We start from the raw sequence: 20,786 nt of genomic DNA, 5'->3' as shown, positions 1-20,786 counted from the left end.
TGCAACCAACTGACTCGACACTAATGATGCTATTTTCCCGCTCACACACGCAGTGCAGCCCAGGTTTAACTCTGTTTTCGGAACCAGCCTGAGGTGGCCGGTTTTTGGCACTTCAGCATTGACTTCATTTCTCAGCTTCAGTGTTTTGCCGCTTGGTTTGCTATTCTTTACATTTTTAATTTTTTTGTTTTGACAGCCCTGTGGTTAACATGTGGGTGTGTCAGCCCAGACAGCAAGAAAAAAATGTTTCTGATAACCAGTAATATGTTTGCATGTTTCTTATGTATAATATCAACATTTTTAAAATGACATGGTACATGAGTTGAGACTGCAGACCACTGTCCATGAACAATGACCAATGACTAGCAAATCATTGCTGTGTTTGCACTGGGGATAGGGTCATGAAAAGTGATTTTACTGAGACATGGCTGCCTTTTCAGCTGGGAATTTGACAACAAAACTGGGTATGCTAAGCCAAAATTAAGCTTTTCCTAACCAAGTGGATTTTGTGCCAAACCTAATCATGTTTACCACAGCAATGCTAAAACCAAAAAAAACCTCAACATGATGGAAAAAAAGGAAAGAGGAGATAGATTTTTGCTTTGCTTTGTGTTTAAAAAGTCATAACCAAAAAGAATAAGACACTGCTTTGTGAAAAAGCCCTTCACAAACAGTCTTAAATCTTGCACATTTCAGCTGATGGTTTTCATCTGGGCATGTCTCAGGAGCGCACAGATATACGAAGGCTGGCGTCAGCTGACGGCAATCAGATAATTGTCTCAGGTGCAATCAATGAAGTGAGTGTGCAGTGAATCAGGTCAACCCCAACAACACCACCAGTGTGTTTAAGACCAGCAATTCATAATAAATAATCAGTAACATCAGACTGAAAAAAATAGACCAGATAAATTAATCTCAAATTGCTTTATTGATAAATAGACAGATCAAGTTTAAAATCTAAAGTCAGTTTTTAACTGTAACATTATACACCATCGATACTGATAATGAAGCAGAATCAAAACATTTGTTGCAGTTCATCAAAATGATCAGCATCCCTCATTGTGGATTTTTTTTCAAAGGCACCCTTTTAACAAACAAAAGCAGTACATCCCAAACCTAGGATTAAAGTGAAAGTGATAAAATAGAGTATAAATATTTCTTCAGTTTCTTGTCATCATGTTGACCTTCATAAACGTATGGTTTAATCTCTCATATATGTGTTGAACAGACAGCAAAGAAATTTAAAGACAAAAATAATAAGTTCAGATCCTTCATAAAGTGACAGTGATGCACTGTGTTAAAACACACTGTGTTACCAGCAAGACTCATTATTTTTCAGTTTCACTCTTTGACTCTTTCAACAAGAGGCCACAGTTTTTTGAACTTTACATCTAGTTCATCCACATGTGGTCTATTTTTTTTTAATATTCAAATTGAGTACCAACCAATTAAAAACTAAAAGTAATGGGCCTTAGCTGTCAGTCATTAACAGAATTTAATTAACTGCTGTGTTGTTGCCTAGTAATGTCATTTACATACATTTTTACATATTTTCATATTCATATTATTCATATTCATTATCATATTATTTACATATGATTTTATTTGACAGTTTCAGCAGATGAGATGCCATCGCTTTTATGAAGCGCATTATAACATACTGAAAAAGTTTCAATAAATATCATGATCAGCACAGCTAAAATAATTAAAAAAAGATGTGGTTAGCTTCTTTCGATTCCTACGTGTAATACGTTGTTTTTCAAAAGTGCTAAAAACAGATTTCGGTTCCTCGTTGTTTACACTAGAGCTCCACCGTGGTAGCTTGTGCTGAAGACACTTGGGAACATAAAGTCATCGCTGCTATCGTCTTCATCATCTTCATCATCTTCATTATCTTTGACCTGCTGGGAATTCAGACGTTAAGTTTAACAATAGTACCACACCTAGATCAAGAACATTGCACCAATGACATGCCAACAATTTTCCTAGTCTGACCAAGAAAGGGTGGGGTATGACAGAATATGCTGCCATCAATCTTAACTGTCACCTTAAATTTGATGGAGGTATGTTTCACTAGCTGACACATTCATTGACTCACCCCGAATGGCTTTACTCCCACTCACTGTGTGCTTCACATGTTAATTAAAACTCAAGTTTATAGATCTGTAAACAACAAATTGGCTTTGTCACCATGGAGATACGAGGTGAGGCTGTTCACACAACATAACAGAATCACATCGCTTACGCTATCTGAGAGCTCGTATGTTTAATTGCACTTTACATTTATTAGCCAAATAATAAATATTAGAAGCAGGGGTCAGAAGGGGTTGAAAATTCAAAGATTTACCCTCAATGCTGACTTTTCATCTTCTGTTGAGAATGCTGTAAAATCTGTACTCTCACATACTTTTTTTGGGATGTTTTGTGCTCTAGAAAGTACTACACAGTAGCTTATAAAACTGTGACCAAAAAAGAGGCGTGTACCATGAAGCAAGATTAGTGGGTTAGCGTGGTATGGTGAGCCACCCAAAAACGTGCACCTTGCTTTGAAGCAAATTTTCATCGTGACCAAACAGCGGCACAATAATTTCCAGGGTCTGCTCCATGAAATATATTTTATTATATACACAAATATAAATATACATATAAATATACATGATACCTGATTTACTGAAGTCTGTTTTACACTGCTGGTATATTACAGCCAATAGTACCCTGATTTTAAAATTGATTGGTTTATTGGTATTTATTACAGAAATTCATGGAGTAACATTAATTTCGATTGGATTTACCATTCAGTGTCAGTTTCAGGATACCTAAATGCAATTTTTGAGTATGATGTTTACATTTATATCAGGTTTTAAGTTGGCAGTAGCAGCACTATGGTAGTAGTAGAGATAGTAGCATAGCCTTGTATGTACCTGTTTGAGTGGCTTTTCCTGGTTTTGTTTTTCAGACAGGGCATCTGTATCCAGGAAGGCCACAAAATGGATCAGGGTGTATATTCTGAATAGAAAACAACAGAAGAAAGAAAGTTAGAAAGGAATAATCAACCTTTCCTCGTCATCACATTCAAACATTGCTCTAAAAGAAGTTTGATTTGAGCTGACCTGTGGTACAGCATGGCTACAAACTGGACTACAACCAGCAAAGCAAAGCCCAGGATGAACATCAGACCCAAGGGGTCAATGTGCATGTACTCTCCGGTGAACTCCAGGTTGATGTCGACCTTTGGCACCTGGATAAAGACGGACGTGACTGAATGCTGGAGAGTGAAGGTTGCTATGAGCCAGAGGGCGTTGCAAATGAAGTAGACGAAGGTAATCTATTAAAAACAAAGGATTTCATGGTTTTATTTTTTACATTTATTTGACAAAACACAGCACAGTATCATCAGCATAACGTTTCACCGACATGTAGTCGAAATCACCACTCTGACTCACCTTGTTTCTTAACTCTTTGAGGTTATCAGCCATTATTTCCTGTTTCTTTTTGTCCACAGGAATTGGCTCCAGGTATCTAGCTGTCAGCTCTCTAAAGAACTGCTCCTCATCCTGCAGAGAAATACAGTGTCTTTTAATGATAATTAAACTTCATGTGTTTATCACACTGCAACCTGCTGTGTTTAATGGTGCATCCCAAAGTCCTTATAAGGTTTGATTATCTATGCATTCTAAAACACAAATAAGGATAATAACGTTGGGCGCTAATTCATAGGATATCATGTTAACCATCATTTGTGCATTTTTGTAGGCCTCTTACTCTTGCACAAGTGCAACAAATTTCTTGACAATATGGTTGTTGCCTCATGACAAATCTTCATCACAATCAAAGGTTTGAAAAGATGCAATCACAATTTTTTAGCAGTGGTAAAAGAGGGACACAGGAATTTTAAAATTGTACAAGTACGTCAAGTCATAAAATGTAAAATTCACACCTGGTCGAGTGTATCCTCCTGCAGGCGCATGTCATCCGACAAACTTTGCAGTTGTTCGACCCAATCTGGAGAAAAGAGCACAACAGGAAAGTATAACACATCTTGAATGAGTGTGAGTCATCAACTTCTGCAACTTATTTTTGTGAAATTGCCTCATATTAGGACTTACTCTGGTGAGGACGGGTATAATCAGGTTCCTCTCGTCTAAGACAAATTAAGAAATAAACCAATTAATTCATCATAGACTCAGTGTATTCACCTACTGAACCGTCACTACAGGACTGAAAACTCGTTATGTATTATCTCTGTTACTATAATAGCTAGCATTGCATTTCAATTTAATTAAACAGTCCACATTTTGCACACTGCAAAAACACAGTTTAAATGTATCCAGAACATGCTGCTTTTCTTACTCTTCTTACCTTTTTACCTCCACAGGGATCACATCCTCCACAATAGTGTTTTGGGGTTGAGATTCATGCTCTGCTGCCTCCACGTTCAGGTTCTCCCGGCTGATGATGAGCTCTTGATTTGGGCTTTCCCTCTGACAGAGTTTTCTGCAGCATTTGGCTTGCGAGAAGAACTGTGTGAAGGTGCTTTTGACTGCAAGAGAAATCATCAAGTTTCAGCTCATCTCAAACATACAATGGAGCAGCATTAGTAAAAGTTTAAATTTGATCGTATCAAGTCTCCACTTCTATCTGCCTTTCTGGGCTTTGGTTTGTGGAATAGCAGCTGCAGGCTTTGTGGTCCCAGCGGCAGACGTCTCCCTGGTTCCCCAGGACACGTTGTTCATGTTAACCATGGAGTAAATTGCCAGAAGCAAGTAGGCGCTGGGGATGCAGATAATGTAAAGCAAACCGTAGACCACCAGGCCAACCTCCTGAGGATGCATGAGTGCAGTGATGAGGTAGAACCCGGCAAGCGCGATGATGAAGATGCTGCTTGGAGTCAGGATGGTTTTGTCCTTCACCATGTTCCCTAATGGAGGAGACCCAGATGGAAATTGAGACCCAGAAGCCTTTCAGTATGACCGTGCATTGATGACTGTTGTATTTGTGTACCTATTATGACAAGCGCTGCGATCATCATGAGGAAAGCGTAGAAGACGCTCATGATTTCTGCAATACGAATCTGAGTATCAGACTTTGTCTTGAAGCTGATGCCGAGGAAGACAGCAGGAGGTATTACAGCCATGATGAGAGCGCTGTTGGGGTGAATGTCAAGCAGTATCGTAAAACTACCTGAATGAGTGACAGAAAGTAAAAGCGCCGGTTTAACAACTATGCTGCTAAAGAGAATGTTCAGATTAGCCTTGAATCACATATGTGGTAAATGCTGCAATTTGTCTGTAGCATAATAAATGTAATGACATCAGTGTTCAGCAGTAAGTGTTATATTTACATTTTTACTGTTATTTAGGAGTATTTATTTATTTCCTGTTAACATGAAAGTAAATAAAATTAAAAGTATGAACGAGGAGAGTTTTAGAAAGCTTAGCTCCAGTCAAGTGGCCAACAAGGTACTGTGAACAAAGAAACGATGAACATAATTTATTTGTGCCTCATCGAGTTTTGTGTATTTCATTACTTTTAGGTGTCATTAGGGAAGAGATTAATGTATTGTTTTGCTTTCTGTATTTAAATACAATTTTAACATTAATGCACACTCAAAGGACATGCCTATCTAGTCCTTTAAGCTACCAAATACAAGGCTAACCTGCAATCATAAGGACGACGGTGGAAGGTGCCAGTATGGACGAGCCCAAGTTGAATAACTGGTAGAACATGTAGGGTTTGGACATGGATGGGTTCCTTTTGGAAATAAGGTTGGTAGACCCCAGCAAGTCCGCAATGTTGGCCATGGTGGACGGTCCCCATCGCCGACGCTGAAAATGGAAGTAAACATGATTCAGTCGAAGACCCAGCATGTTTCTGGTTAAGTAAAAGATGCTAGTAAATAATCGCATTAGACTAACTGGAATAATCCCGTCCATAGCCTGTGTATCAACTAATCAGCTAATCAATTAAACTGTATTTCTATTGCACCTTTCAAACCAATTAAAATGCAATTAAAAGTATTTACAGTTTGACTCAAGAAACATAAGCAAGAACCAAAAAGGAAATATTCACAAATGATTGCTAAAAAAATGATCTCAATAAATAGAGTCTAGTATAGTATAGTAGTCTAGTATAAACCATAATGTTGTTATAGTAAGACAGATCAAAAACATTCAGTTTTTGGCACTTTTTCATTGCTTTCATTTTTCAGCCCTATGCTGCTTTGTCAAGTTATACTTTATTGTAATGAGTTAATTAAGTTTCCAGACTTACCTTTTTCTTTGCACAGTAAAAAAAAAAAACATCTATATTATTCATTTTCATCTTAAAAATATCTGCAATAACTATGGATAGGACAAAAACGTATATAAGCATCTTGATGAACCCCCCCCCCCCATAATTTATCTAAGAACATATTTTCAAAGTAATGACCAATTGTTAATTTAAATTTCAGTTTAAATCCTATTTCACAGCTACATAATCAGCAAGACAATATTAATTGTGTGACTGGACACAATAGAACAAAGTATTTTCAGAGACCAAAACTGGTTTGGCAATTGAATCTAAAAAAAAAAAAAAAAAAACATTGCACAAAGAATTTCATAACATCGTTCACATGTAGGCAACACGTGCTTGTCAGTGATTTACATAATGATTGAGAGGCTCATTGTATTACCTGGTTGTAAAATTCTTTGAACTCCTCTGGGGCATTTGTGTAGGCGTCAGAGGCCGCGTTGTACTCCACTCTCCATCCCTGCTTCAGCAGCAGAGTACACAGCCAGCGGTCCTCACCTGCAGGGACCATCCAAGATCATCAGTGTCAAATCCACCTCAAACACCACACCATTAACTTTTATTTGAATTTGTAAATTCCCACTCCTTCAGTTTTTCTGGCATTAACAAGCTCCAGTTTTGATCAGACTTGTCTACTTATCCATAATTTTCTGAAGGCTACCTTGGTCATACTGGATGTAGTGTTGAGCCTTTGAGGCCATGATGGTGTATTTTTTCATCACGTTGTCGTCCATCAGCGCCGCTGCTCTGAACAGACTAAAGCAGCCCGGGCTGCACAGCACACACCCAAACACATGCTCTGCTGTCTTGTGAAGCCAGTGGCCCACAGCGTATTCAAACTTCTGGTACCACACCATGGGACCTGCAGAGGAAATACAAAACTGTTATACCCCTTTCTCGCTAAAATTGGCAAGTGCACGCAGATAAATCTAAGCAATAGCCTGTATTCTGCTGGAGAGCGAATCTTCTTTTCTGTCAGCTGGCGTGTGAGTGTGTGTATGTTGTTTTGTTTGTGTGTCTGTGCAACGTCACAAACATGCAGTAGAACAGGTAAACAGCAGACAGCAGCAGAGACATAGGTCTCTGAAAACTTTTCACTGGTTTTGTCTATTAATATATCTCATCATATATCTCATATACATCTCATATAGTCTGTCTTTCAAACTCGGTGCAAATGTATTTGGATCAGTGTTTTAGCTGCTTAGGAGGAGACAGAGAGTACTTAGTGACAGCAAGGCATTGCTTCTCACTGGTTAAGGAGATGAAATTACCAGGTTCACCCAGTTCATCTAATTTGGCTTTAATGATAATTCCTGTCCTTCTCTGTATTTGACCCACCTGATCCGGTGGGATGAATTCTGCCACACGCTGCCCCAACACGTGGGTACAGTTTCAGACGATCGACGAGCAGCATCACAGCAGCAGGCTGGAAGTCTGTGTCGCCATCTAAAGCCAGGAGGTAGGTGTTGTGCTTTTCGTCCTGAAGAAGCAGGGACAGTTTGCTGTGTTTTAAATGTAGCTAATTTCACGATCAAAATATTGTAATATGCACTGTGGCTTTTTTGTCATTTTTTTTCTCTCATCTCACCTGAAACTCTCTTTTCAGCTCAACCTCGTCCACTCCTTTCCCCCATCGTTTGAAATACTTGGTCGCAACTTTCCAGCCCAGGAGATAGTACAAGTACATGACCTGTAAAATATCAAATACTATTCAGCGAGTAGTCTCTCCAAAAATGACTTCATACACCACTAAATCTCACTGGAAGTAAAGGAAAGGCAGGACTTAACATTTCAAATGTTTCAAAATTATTATTATTAATTAAACTCTTTTGCATATTTTTTCCCCACCTGAGACCATCTCTTCTTGTGGCGAATGAGTTGCTTGTCCTTGAAGTGAACCACCAAACTGTTTCCAAGAGGCATGGTGACCACCAGACGCCCTCCATACGGCGTCCTGATGATCGTCTGATCTGGGATCTGCTGCTGCTTTTTGAACAGGCCATTATCCATGTTTACAAAGATACTGATAACAAAGGATGAAAGACACTTCGTTTAAAGTGAGTCTGTGCGATCATCTGGCAGTCAAACTGTGATGTCTCATTCTGTTATTTTAAAAAAAAAATCAAGCTTGAGTTTCACAGTTTTTACCCATAAACTTCTCTGATGATTCCTACAAGCATCTCTGCATATTCGTTGACGTGGCGCCCCTCACTACGGGGAACATCTCTGAAGGCGTCATCAAAGTAGATATGGGCTTCGAAGTTCACATCGTTTGTTTCCCCTTCTGTCTTCGTTCTGTACTTGTCCAATCTGAAGAGTTACAAGAATCACATTCAGCAACTGTGATGAAATTGTTTTAAACTGAGGCTGAAAAATCAAAACTCTTCCAGTCCATTCTCATTTTGAAGTCAACAAATTTGTCTGCTTTTGCAATGATTTCAGCATAAGATCCCAATGACAAAAGCAACCTGCGAACACGGCTGGAAAGGAACCGTTTGTGGTGTTATGATTGTTTATTTATGATTGTTAAACGACTATCTATATTGATTCTGTTAACTTACCGAAATATTGAAATGATTATCTTCATCATCTCTTCGTAGGTTTCATGCCACATGGTGGCACAAAGGAACACCCTCACTGGGTCTAGTGGTTTGAATCTGAAAGAGACAAGTAAAACTAATTTGCCAAAATAAAAAAAAATGAATAAAAAAACAGAAAATAATCCAAAATACACACACTGGCATCCTGACTTCACACAAACCACTGTCCTACAACACATCCTAACCCTTACACTTATCCAAACCTACCACAATGACATGTATCGAGTGAAGGATTTGGGGATTTTTTGGACATACTGTCACCTGATTAATGTCTTCTGATTTCTTCTAATTTAAGACATGTTGATGCCAGACAGATTTTACCCGCATCATCTCATTTTGTTGGCTGGGGACCGTGAAGTATTTTGGCAGAGCATTAACTGCTGACTTCCTTGTATTTCCATTTTCCAGCCTTTGAAGGCTTATGTTCCTCTGAATTTGTGGTCATCAGAAGTGTTATGTAACATGTCAGCATGCCCTCAGAGCTAACCAGGTGTGTGATTAAGATTTTATAGTTAAATATATAGCTGTGTATGTACAATTATGAACATTAAACTGATTGTTTCAGATTTTTAAAGTTGAGACTGATGAAAAACAGAGATATCCTTTTTTTTAAAAAACAAAACAGACGATGTTCATTTAAGTGTATAAGAACGTCAAAGCAGGCAAAGAAAATGTTTGAAAAGAGTGTAGAAGAGAGTGCATCAAACACTTCCTATATCACTGCTTAGCGGTATTTTCTACTCTTTTGGATGATTTTTTTTAATTACGTTCATCTGTATTCCAATTTAAACCCTGATTTAATCTAGCCAGAACCAGAAACCTAAACTAATTAACTATTTATTAAGTCCAAACTCAAAACAAGCACCCATGAACCTCACTTTGTGGGGTTTTGCTGATCTTTCCAGCACACAAACACACAAACACACAGATCCCATACTTACTGCTTTCGCTTTGCAGTTCTCTGGATGTCAAATCGAGTGTTCAGCAGCAGTGACTGCTCTATGAATCCTCCTTCATATAGCCTCCTGATGAACAGGTCTTGAGTCCTCTGGATGCGATACAGACTGAGGTTCCAGAGGTGGAGCGTGGCCAACACAAGACCGAGCCACCACGACACGGCCTGGCCTGAGGAAAGATGGACGGAAGATTTCAGTCAGTTGTTGTTGTTTTTTAAAGCACAAGAAAGTACTGTTTTTTTTTTTAATTTTATTTCGCCCTCTCCTCAAGCTTTACACACCAACTCTTAGTTTCTCTTAGTTACAAGTATATATACGGTGACAACAGAAAGAATAAAATATTTAAGGTTGGCAATGTTAAAGTGGTACTTCCACCTCCCTTTCAACATATGCATGAGACTGTTATCATCTCCCTCAACATCATCATAGAGTGCAATTACTAATTTCACACCTACCATTATTGTAATATGACATGCATCTGTTTCTATTATTGCTGTGCCTCTCTTCCCCTCTCTCCCCCTCTCTCCCCCTCTCTCTTTCTCTTTCCTTTTTTGCCATGATTGTATTTCATTTGCTATTTACGACATCTATTGCTCGTCTGTCCGTCCTGGAAGAGGGATCCCTCATTATCCTCTACCACTCTTCCTGAGGTTTCTTCCTTTTTTTTCCCCCGTTACAGGGGTTCTTTTTGGGGAGTTTTTCCTCGGGTGATCTGAGGGTCTAAGGGCAGAGGGATGTCGTACACTGTAAAGCCCTCTGAGGCAAACCATGTTTTGTGATAATGGGCTCTATGAATAAAACTGACTTGACTTGACTTGACTACTTTAATATTTTTGATGCCAAAAAAGGACATTCAAACCCTCCACAATTGATCACAAGTGATTGATACTTGATTTCACAGGTTTTAAGGAAAGCAAATCTTATGTAAAGTAAATATAAATACATAAAGTAAATGTGCACGTTTAAACCTATTTTCTATATTGTCTTTATTCTTTTTCTTTTTTACGCACTATTCTTTTGATGGTTTGTTAGTTTATGGTCTTGAAAAAAAATGTTTGAAATGAAATCAATCAATCAAAACCCTGAGCAACGCAGCCAAAAATGCTCAGCAAGATTATTACCTGTCAGTATGCCAATGTCAGTTATCCTTGACATGTCCAGGAAGCACAGAGTGTGTGTGACATCCAAAACCAGTTCAGGGAACACACTGCCATCCAAGCTTGGGTTTCTTCCATCTACAACTACACTGCAGTAACTTGTGAAGTTGGTGCTTTCAGTCCCGTTCAGACTTATTCTGTAGTCTTGATAGTAAACAATAACAGGGACGATGAACAGAACCATGACAGCCAGAGAGGCCAAGTACAGAGGCAGGATGAAGCCATGTCGCAGGACGTGCATCTTGCAGGCTGCCTGTGCAAACCAGTGACAAAATGCAGAGGAGATCAGCTGGACCCCAATAATGATGGCTATAATTTTTGTCTCACGCCTTGGGATGGATGTCACAATGTCCCAGTCCATTTTGTCCAAAGGGACGTAGGCTCCGAGCACACCTGCAGTCACCAGGATCCTGAGCAGGCTGGAGAGGATGTGCAGCACGTTCTGGCACTTTGACATGTCCTTACACAGCTTTTTGAGGAAAACAGAGCCGCTGTTCTCGCTGATCAGTCTGAAGTAGCTCTCCCACCAGTTGAAAGACACCAGGAAGCACCCGCCAACAGCCAGACCCACCCAAATGGCCATCTTGGTATCAGTAGGATCCTTTGTGATGTACAGAAAGAGGAACAGGACGTAACCGAGCAAAAGCAGGAGGAAGGCAGTGATGGACGGCACGAGGAAGCGGTTTCTTTCTTTGGCAGTGCACTGACAGATCACCTGTAGGAGCGCAGGAGTGACGGCTACACCGTTTAGTATCGTCACGTTGGTCACAATGTCCAAGTGAGGCATTGCCACAATGGTGAGAATCGCTGCACCCATTGCCACCAGGAGCTCAAAGAACAGAACCTGAAGGAGATGCAGATCACTGATAATACTGAAGAAAAGGGACTGCTAGTTGCTGTGGAATTAAGACATTTCATGTGATGTATGTAGGCTAAGCTGTGTAATACAAGTGTTTATGGTGCGTCAGGTTTGAAGTTGAGGGACAGTTATTTCAAATTTTTTCTCACCAATGCAACAGTTTTTTTGGCTGGTAGCTTCGAGGACTTGTAGCACGCCTTCCAGAGGCTCTTTAGTAAGAGAAGCACACTGGAAGCGATTAGAGCGCAGCCGGCACACAGCAGAGCGACAGGTTTCTGCTCATCTGGGACGATCCTGGTGCCTTCATTGGACAATGTGATGAGGAGGAGAAAAGACGTCTGCAACAGAGAAGAAAGTTGACGCAAGACAGAAAGATGTGAGTGAATGTGAAAGGGAGTCAGTGCAGATTAATTCTATCCTCAATATTCAAAAAACAAGACATTCATTTAAGATAATCTTAATTTTTACTGCTACTTTTGAACTATAAATCCACAAGATTAGCAGATTAGAGAGTAACTAAACCCTTAACACTTTTTTCTTCTGTTGAACAGCAATACATATGTCAGTAGTGTTTTTGATTGTGTTGAGGTGTGCTGTTGGCTGAATCTGGTATCAGGAGCCTGCTTTCATCAGTAACAGACTACTTTGTGTGTGTGCAGAGGACAGAGAGGTGTTGTGGATCAAGAGGCGGCACGGTTGGGTGACAAGGCATATTTTTGAGACTTGTTTCACTGTCCAGGGAGGAGGCCCTCAAGACAAACATGGGGGATTAGATAGTCTTTAATAAACTTCGGAGAGATAAGGGCCATCTGAATTTCAGTTTTACACAAATATTAAATTCCATTAAAACAAGAGTCAATCTTTCCCCTGAACAAATTTGCCAAATTTGAAAGTGCTGATTACAATCCCCCTAAAAACCTTGATTAAATTAAGATTATAATCCCTCATGGGATATTTGTAAGTGTGTTTTAGCTGTACAGCAGGTTAGTAAATATGCACATATAATAATATGGAACAAACCTTGCTGCAGAGAGCCAACCCAAACACAATCACAGCCACCAGGCAGACACAAATAAATTTTAGCAGTTTAATCATCTTCCATGGCGTCTGTTCATCTTCAATCATGGGGACCTCTTGGCAGGTATCCCACGTTCTACAGAAACAAAATGTATGAAGGACGTTTGTTAATTCAACATGTTGGTAGACAACACACATAGTTAACTTATTTCACAAATGGTTATACAGAGACAAAAAATATCTCTCCATAGCCTTTATGATGTTCATAAATACATAACTTTAAAAAAAAAAAATGGATGTCATCAAAGTAGACCACGCCACATCTTTTTTTGTAATTTTAATTTAATGCAGCTCTGTTTGTAGCTAAATGATAACTAAAACTGCAGTTGTTATGCTATTAAATTATGTTAATTGTGAGTTTGAAAATATCAGTCAGAAAACTTTCAGTGCACACTTCTTCAGTGAAGTCAATATCATCAACCACTGGCAACACAACAAAATCACAAACTGAAGCTTTAAAATCTACCCTTTTACTTGAGTCACAATTACTTTCATAAAGGATCATTATAACTGGCATCGTTACTATGATGCATTTTTTACTATGAATGTATATTATGGTCAAATACTATCATAATAAATAAATGTGTTCAGTCTTATTTAACTGATTTGCTTTTAGAGCAAAAAAACCCCAAACAGAATATATATAGATATATATATATATATATATATATATAAAAGAATAATAATAAAGATGATAAAAAGCTGCTCTGTTAAGAAAACAGTTCTTTTATAACATAGCAAAGTTAAGTTTGCTACGTTAGTTTATGAAATAAATGTTGTTTTTTCTAATTCATTTACCTTTTTTTACTTCATCAACCCTAAAAAAAGAAGTCAAATATTTAATAAGGCAATTAAGTTAGATCAAAATGTGGCTTAATGAAGTACCACAAAAAATGATGCTTTAAAAAGAAATCAACAAATGGATGGTTGGTATTTTGGCTGATTCCTAATTTGATTATTAACTAATAAGTAATTTATATAAGTAACAGTTATATAAAATAATCAGTATCAGTATATATATATATATATATATATATATATATATATATATATATATAGAGAGAGAGAGAGAGAGAGAGAGAGAGAGAGAGAGATTTTTTAATTAAAGTTTCTACTCACTTTGATAAGCCCCTGCCGTCATCCATGTCTCTGAATAATGTGAACACTTGACAGCTCCTATCAATATATCACGTTTTTCATCCCCACATCCAGATATCATCAACATGACAACGGAGGCACAATCACGTATGTAAATCACATCACTCCAGTAAACGGTAACACCCCAAACATGTAGGTTGTTGCAGATGAAAAGCCAAATAAGGTACAAGGAAGTCCGGCTGACCTTTTGGGAACACCTGAGGGCAGTATTTCAAGTTTGCGTAAAAGTGAAGGAGAATGCATCGCTTTCTTTTCAAAAACAACAGAAATAAAAACTCAAGAAAAGCATCTCATCAGCAAATGTGACTGAAAATGGTCTTTGAAACACATTTTTGGGGCGTATTTTTACTCGTTCTTTTTGCCTTCTATAAAAAAGCGTGTCTGTTTTGACAGTTTATGTTTATTTGTTTCACATTACATGAGAAGGTGCAGTAGAAACCTATACTGCCTTATTTAAAAACCACACCCAACAAACATATGAAAAACAAAATATAAACAGTAAAAACATTGATAAATTTAGTTGTTAAATCTTGTGTGGCATGGAGTAAATGTGCAGGCATTACCTTTTTTCCTCATGAATGCTGTTTTTTGATAGCCTTGCATATAATTACTCTCTTTCAATTTGTCAAAGACAGTTTCTTTCTTGATGTTGGAATTAGCATTTTTTTATTTTGGTAAGAGTTGGTGCTTGTAATGCATTTATTTATGTTCATATATTATTCAAATGCCATATCTTGCCCAAGTTGACTGTTATGAAACTACAAATACCAAACATTTTTATGAACATCTAGTTAACCATGTTTGTAAACTGATATGTAACGCCGTGCTCGGTAAGCTTCATGCAGAGAGGCGTGGCTCCTCGTGACATATGCAAAAACAAAAATGTGTTTCCTTTAGTTTAACTTGCTCATCAGTCATTTTAACATTCTTCAGTGTCAGATAATAAACCTTCTGCGGTTAAACACCCTGCAGTTGTCCAAAGGCAGAACATTCCAATTTATTTTTATACGGTGTATCTTATTATTATTATCTTATATCCTATTGTATTGTTCTGTAACCACACGAACGATGCGACTGCAAAGACTATTACATAATTCAGGCATCAAGAGACGTTGTCAGTGATGTTGTTGACAAAGGCAGCGGTTTCCAGTCCAGTCCAAGTAAAAGTGTAGATTAATTTGAATAAATTGGGTCTTTTTCTTCCAGCTCAATGCATGAATGATAATCATTAGTATGAATAAGGCACAGAGTGGTTAAATTAAATTATTTTTTATTGTCACTTTGCTGAAAAAATACTAAATAAATAGCTCACACACTGCAATGCACCAATGTCCTCTAATTGATAACACCTACGGGAAGTTTCAAGCCTTGATGGATGGATGGATGGATGGATTTTAATACTCAAACATCACAGAGATAGCAGTCAATATAAATACAACTACTGATACCAAAAAACGTATTAAGAGAAAGACACTCTGTTGAGTACTTTCTGCGCAGTGACACAGTTAAGAGAAAACTAGTTTGAATTGATTCAAAAACATTGGAAAGAAGAAAATCACCAACTTAGCATGAAATATTCTGCATTTTTTTTGTTCTTTGACTTTCTTTTTTTGTTGTTAATTTTAGGTAATTGATGAAATTGATGTTCAGTGTTTGTGCAATTCCACAGTTTTCCTTTGTCGTGACAAGATGAAGAAATACGGACAAAAAACAACCCTCCTCTGGCTTCCACCAAAACCCGAGGCCCGAGTTTGTTTGTATAGAGAATGTGTTGCTCAGTGCATCAAACCAGAGAGGTACACATTATTTCTCTGATGTGCAGGTGCTGCTCTCTAGTGTGTGAGCGTATTTGCAAATGTGTATCTTTGGAGGTTCAGTTTTTCAGTTGTTTATCTTTAACCTTCAATGACTGTTTTATGCAACTTTCTTTCCTCTTTTTTTTTTTTTTTTTTTTTTTTTTTTTTTTTTTTTTAATTTTGGCTGTGTGTGTGCATGAATTTTGGCAAAGTTGTGATCATTTGTTTAATCTTAGAATTTCCAGCTCGGCACACTAAGTCTAAAATGCATTGCATAACCAAAACTGTTACATTCATATTGTTAAGTGCAAAAAATTTGCCATTGAAACCCATTCAAACTGCAATTTTTTTTCACTGCATCATGACAAAAATAGCAGCCTGTGGACTTAAGAGTTGCTCCTTTAACGTGGGCACTAATAAAATGTGAGAAAACGTCAGCAAAAGTACAGAAAATGTCAAGCTGTAGACTGGTTCTAGTAGGGAAGTGAATGGAACTGGTTTTTTGTACGGAGAGACTGATGAGGGAATGAGATGCAGGTGAATGGGGAGGCGGTCAGGTGCCTGCAGGGCTGATGAGGAGAGTGAGAACAGGTGTGCAGATTAGTGAGGCAGTCGGGGGATAGGCAAAGGAGGGAAAGTCTGAGGACATCTAGTGGATGGATGGAAGATTGCAAACTGACTGTATCCTGCAAAACACAGAAACAACACTGGAGGAAGCTTATGAGGCTGAAGCCACATGACCAGACTTGCAGACTCGCAGACTTTGCGGTGCGTTCTCAGGAAGTTTAGGCGTGCTAAGGACTATCCAAATCCACAATTTATCTGGTCCACGAGGAGTCTCAAACTTTCCGCAGACTTTCAGAGTCCAGTTAGGGTGCAGATTATGCAGATTTAATTACCATCAATTCAGTGCAATAAATTGTGGTAGGGTTTTTTTCAGTTGCAACAATACATATAAAAAAATTTCAAAAATAAAATAATTAAATATGTATGCATTTGCATCATAATACAGAAGTGTAAGGTTATTGGAGATTTTAAGGATTTTCCACCACCTACTAAACAAGTGAAGGTCACAGCTCTATGAATGTGTTTTATAATCTCTCAGCTGTTGTTTGAGTGTTGAATTAGTGGCAACCACAAGATGGCATCAATGAACCTAAAACTGCCTGCAAAGGGCACTGAGAGTCTGAACAGAGGGAGCAGGTGACGATCACAGTATGTCGTGTAGCCTGTGAATCTGTGACTTATGTGTTTTAGAGATATATTTTTAATCATTGGTATAAAAGTTTTAAAAGCATAACGGATTTTAACAAAAGTCCTAACTTCTCTAATGTCCTAAAACCCTAGACGTAGAAACATGCTAAAATTTTTAGGAATAGCCTAAAATCCTAGACACTTTCTAAAATCCAAGAAACATGTTAAAATCCCTGAACGTCCTAAATACATATAAATGTCCTACAATCTGAGAAATGTATCAAAAATCCTACAAATGTCACGGAATCCTAGAAACATGCTAAAATCCTGGAAAGGTCTTTTAGTCCAACAAACATCCTAAAATCCTAGAAATGCCCTTAAAATCTGAGGAATGTCCTGAACCCGACTTATTTCCCCAAATCCTACAAAATCATGATATCCTAGAAACATCCAAAAAATCGCAGCTCACTTTCAGTTTAATTTTCAAGTAAACCAATTTAGAAACTTTGGACCTTCATACACATCATGAAACCCTACCTGACTGTGTTGACGTGTTCCAGTAAATTAAAAAGATAAACTGTCTTGTTTGTTTTTTGTAAAATGTTGTTTAATGTCCAAATCTACCTGACTTCACCTCAGTTCAAAAAACTCAGCTTTACCACTGAGAGAAAGTCATCAAAATTTGAAAGCTTGTTATGTTGAGCTTTAAATGCAGAGTATGTCCCTCTGCACCAGATACCAAACACTCTCATAATGCGGATCCGTGCATACTTGTCCAGGGTGTGTTAATTTGTTCCAGTCATTATTGTAATTATGTTGCTTTATTAAGGTCATTTGAAACTGTGTCATCATGTAAGATAAACTATCATTTACAGAACTACGGATCTGTTTTTGGTATGCAAGTAACTTCAGGTTACACAGCATTGCTGGGCTGTGACAACAATGAGAAACAAAACGAAGCCCAGAAAGCCAAGAGGTCGTGTGAGGATGTCTGCTCACAACAGACTGGCTGCACTTTTTATGTGCGTGGGGACACACCAGGTGTGTCCCATGATGCTGATTGCACTCAATTAAGATCTGCAGCCCTAGAATTTGAAAGCAAAGACACAGCAAATAAAACTAAGCATAGGGACTGTCATACATTAAAAAACAAGGAAAATCTTTTTTGGAAAAAAAATTAAAGAACCTCTTCATTTTTTTCATAGCTGTGTTGGATCCCCAAGGCGACTCGTTTTCTGTCCACTTCCTCTGCTCTGTTCACTGGCCGATTTCAAGAACACCCTATTTCCAACAAACGTTGTTTAAGTACCAACACAAAGTGTCAGTATTTAATGACTTGGCCATGAGACTTGAGATTTTACTTTTACTTTCTTTCTCTAGAGTCACTAAGAGGTTCCCATTACAGATATGCGCAAAACTCAAGCGAAATTTTTTATATGTCGATAAAACGCAATCTCACGATGACTGTGTTTCTATAAAGTGAAAGTTCGGTGATTCCTTTTCTTGTGATAGAACTTTTAAGAGGCATGGTGATGGATGTTCAAAAATTAGCAGGTTTATTTCAATTGCAAAATACAGCTTTTTCAAATAGCCTGAAATACCACCTAATGCAAGCCTAAGATTTTTCTTTTTTTGCGATTTATGGGCGTTTTCTTAAAATTGACGTGTTTCCATTAGGCGTATTTTGTATTCTCATTTTCAATTTGAGGGTTAATGGAAACCCACCTAGAGGGACTTTCATTAATGAAATAGTATTAAAATTTGCCCAGTTGGAAAAAAAAATTCAAAGGACCTCTTCTTTTTTCTTATTTTGTTTCCAGTTCTCAAACTTTACTTCTACACATTTACTGGCAGATTACAGCCGTGTATAAAGAACAGTCCTCCAATTTCTGACAAAAGTCATTTGACTACCAACCCAAAGTGTCTGTATTTGACAACTTGTGAATGAGATTTAATTGCTGACTTTCTTTCTCCAGAGTCACATGCAGCACCTTTGATTATTGACATTTATCTGTACTTTTGTTGTGACCTTCGGTAGGTGTTCATTACTGCATTTTGGGTTTTGCATTCTTGTTGTTTTCCACACATTCTTATCCTTTCATTAACTCATCACTGTCAACAGATGTATGACAATAACGGCACGCTGGCTCTGGATTCAGGTCACTTTAACCGGACTGGAAAGAGGCCAGAACGTAGCGTGAGAATGTCAAGAGGAGTCATGATCTTTCAGATCGTCGTGTCAGATCCACCACTCGCTCATTTACAGCGTTACACTCGTCCAAATGCCGAAATCAAGGCTTCGAAATGACAGAATGGAATAATTAAGTTTTCCATCTTAGTACAAACTACAGAGCCTCTGTGATTTTATTTTAAAATGTTCATACGTATATGCAAAACGTGATTGGTTAACCTGTTAAGACCTGGATCAAATTCAGTTTTCTTGTGCTGCAATCAGAGACCTTTCACACTTTAAACCTCTGAAACCTGACAAAACTGGTTTGCCTTCTTCCTAAAACATGCAAATAAACTGAAGTGGCAACTTGGCGAGACATGTCCCATTAATTGCAAAAATACAAGAAAACCTGGTAAAAAGAGGCAAACTGTATAATATTTCTAACTTTGAGGACTATTTTTTGTGCTATTTATTTTTTTTGTTACTCATTGACCCCCCCCATGTTTTTTTGTTTGTTTGTTTGTTTTGTTTTATTTTTAAAGAAATAAGCCAGTTTTCCAAGGTTTCAAAGGGTTAAATAAGTAACTGTTTGTTCATAAGTTCACCATATCAACTTTAAAGGTGAAGTTGCTAAAGAAAATCAGTTATTGCAAGTTTAAGTAAAACTTTATTGGAGTTTTGGACACCAACTGAGTAAAAGTTGCTGTTTTTTTTTTTTTGCAGTCAAAGTGAATCTGATACATTCAAATGATTAAGGTGCCAAATTAACTCACTGTGTACTGTTTTTATTGGATATGTTTTTATTTCAAGTCCTTAGTCCTGAGAGGAAATATCAGCTGATCAATCTTAGACTGAAGTTCATGTGATCATTAATGGTTTGACCTTTTATCACATTAACAAACACACAAAACCTGTTTTCTGGTATTTCGGGAAGTCACTCATATGCAAATCTTAAAGGTCAGGGTTCCTCCTCACTTAATTGCAGGCAGACTACTTACACGTGCAGGTAAAACAAAGTTTTCAATTCAAGTTCCAGTTTCTCAAATGTAGGCTTGTTTTGAAAGTACAAGTATTCAGAGCGATCTGAAGTCTAAATTTTAAAAGAGATTACTGTCAGACGTTTACCTCATTATTTGAAACTTCAGCTACATTTGATATAAGCATCCGATATATTATGACAGGAACTAAGTAAAAGCATAACAGGTCTTTTTTTATCTGATACCAAAAGTTAAAAATGAGATGTTTTATCTTTTTAAAAATAATCCATTGGTGTGTAAAACAACACACCAAAGGATTAACACACATTTTATACATAAAGACAACCTGAAATCATGCAGCTCTAATGTTTGCTCCTCCAGCAAAGTGAAGATTTGTCGCACCGTTGTTGTGATCAGCTGTCAGTCCTCGTGCATGCGTTCGCCATCATTTTCTTGCTCTGTAGAAGGACGCATGTATGTGCATACACTTGGTGTTCTTCTATGGTTTGTCATTACAAAGTTACACCATCAACGTCTGGCCTGGCATG

At 37.8% G+C, this 20,786-nt stretch overlaps 1 protein-coding gene across 1 annotated transcript; it reads right to left on the bottom strand.

Annotated features, from left to right (window-relative positions):
- Positions 1-1,796: 1,796 nt before the first annotated feature.
- Positions 1,797-14,085, bottom strand: LOC121958117 (chitin synthase chs-1-like). The gene is given in 22 exon segments (XM_042506989.1): positions 1,797-1,901; positions 2,922-3,006; positions 3,111-3,325; positions 3,444-3,554; positions 3,938-4,002; positions 4,107-4,141; positions 4,360-4,540; positions 4,643-4,918; positions 5,002-5,181; positions 5,657-5,825; positions 6,674-6,789; positions 6,953-7,153; positions 7,630-7,762; positions 7,844-7,981; positions 8,140-8,314; positions 8,440-8,601; positions 8,853-8,948; positions 9,833-10,016; positions 10,969-11,848; positions 12,013-12,201; positions 12,884-13,016; positions 14,060-14,085. Coding segments are annotated over 22 exon segments (3,855 nt in total).
- Positions 14,086-20,786: the final 6,701 nt, after the last annotated feature.

Source organism: Plectropomus leopardus, chromosome 18 (genome assembly GCF_008729295.1).
Source record: "Plectropomus leopardus isolate mb chromosome 18, YSFRI_Pleo_2.0, whole genome shotgun sequence".
NCBI lineage: Eukaryota > Metazoa > Chordata > Actinopteri > Perciformes > Serranidae > Plectropomus > Plectropomus leopardus.
Note: the sequence above shows the minus strand (reverse complement) of the source record. Positions and strands in the feature narration are given on the sequence as shown.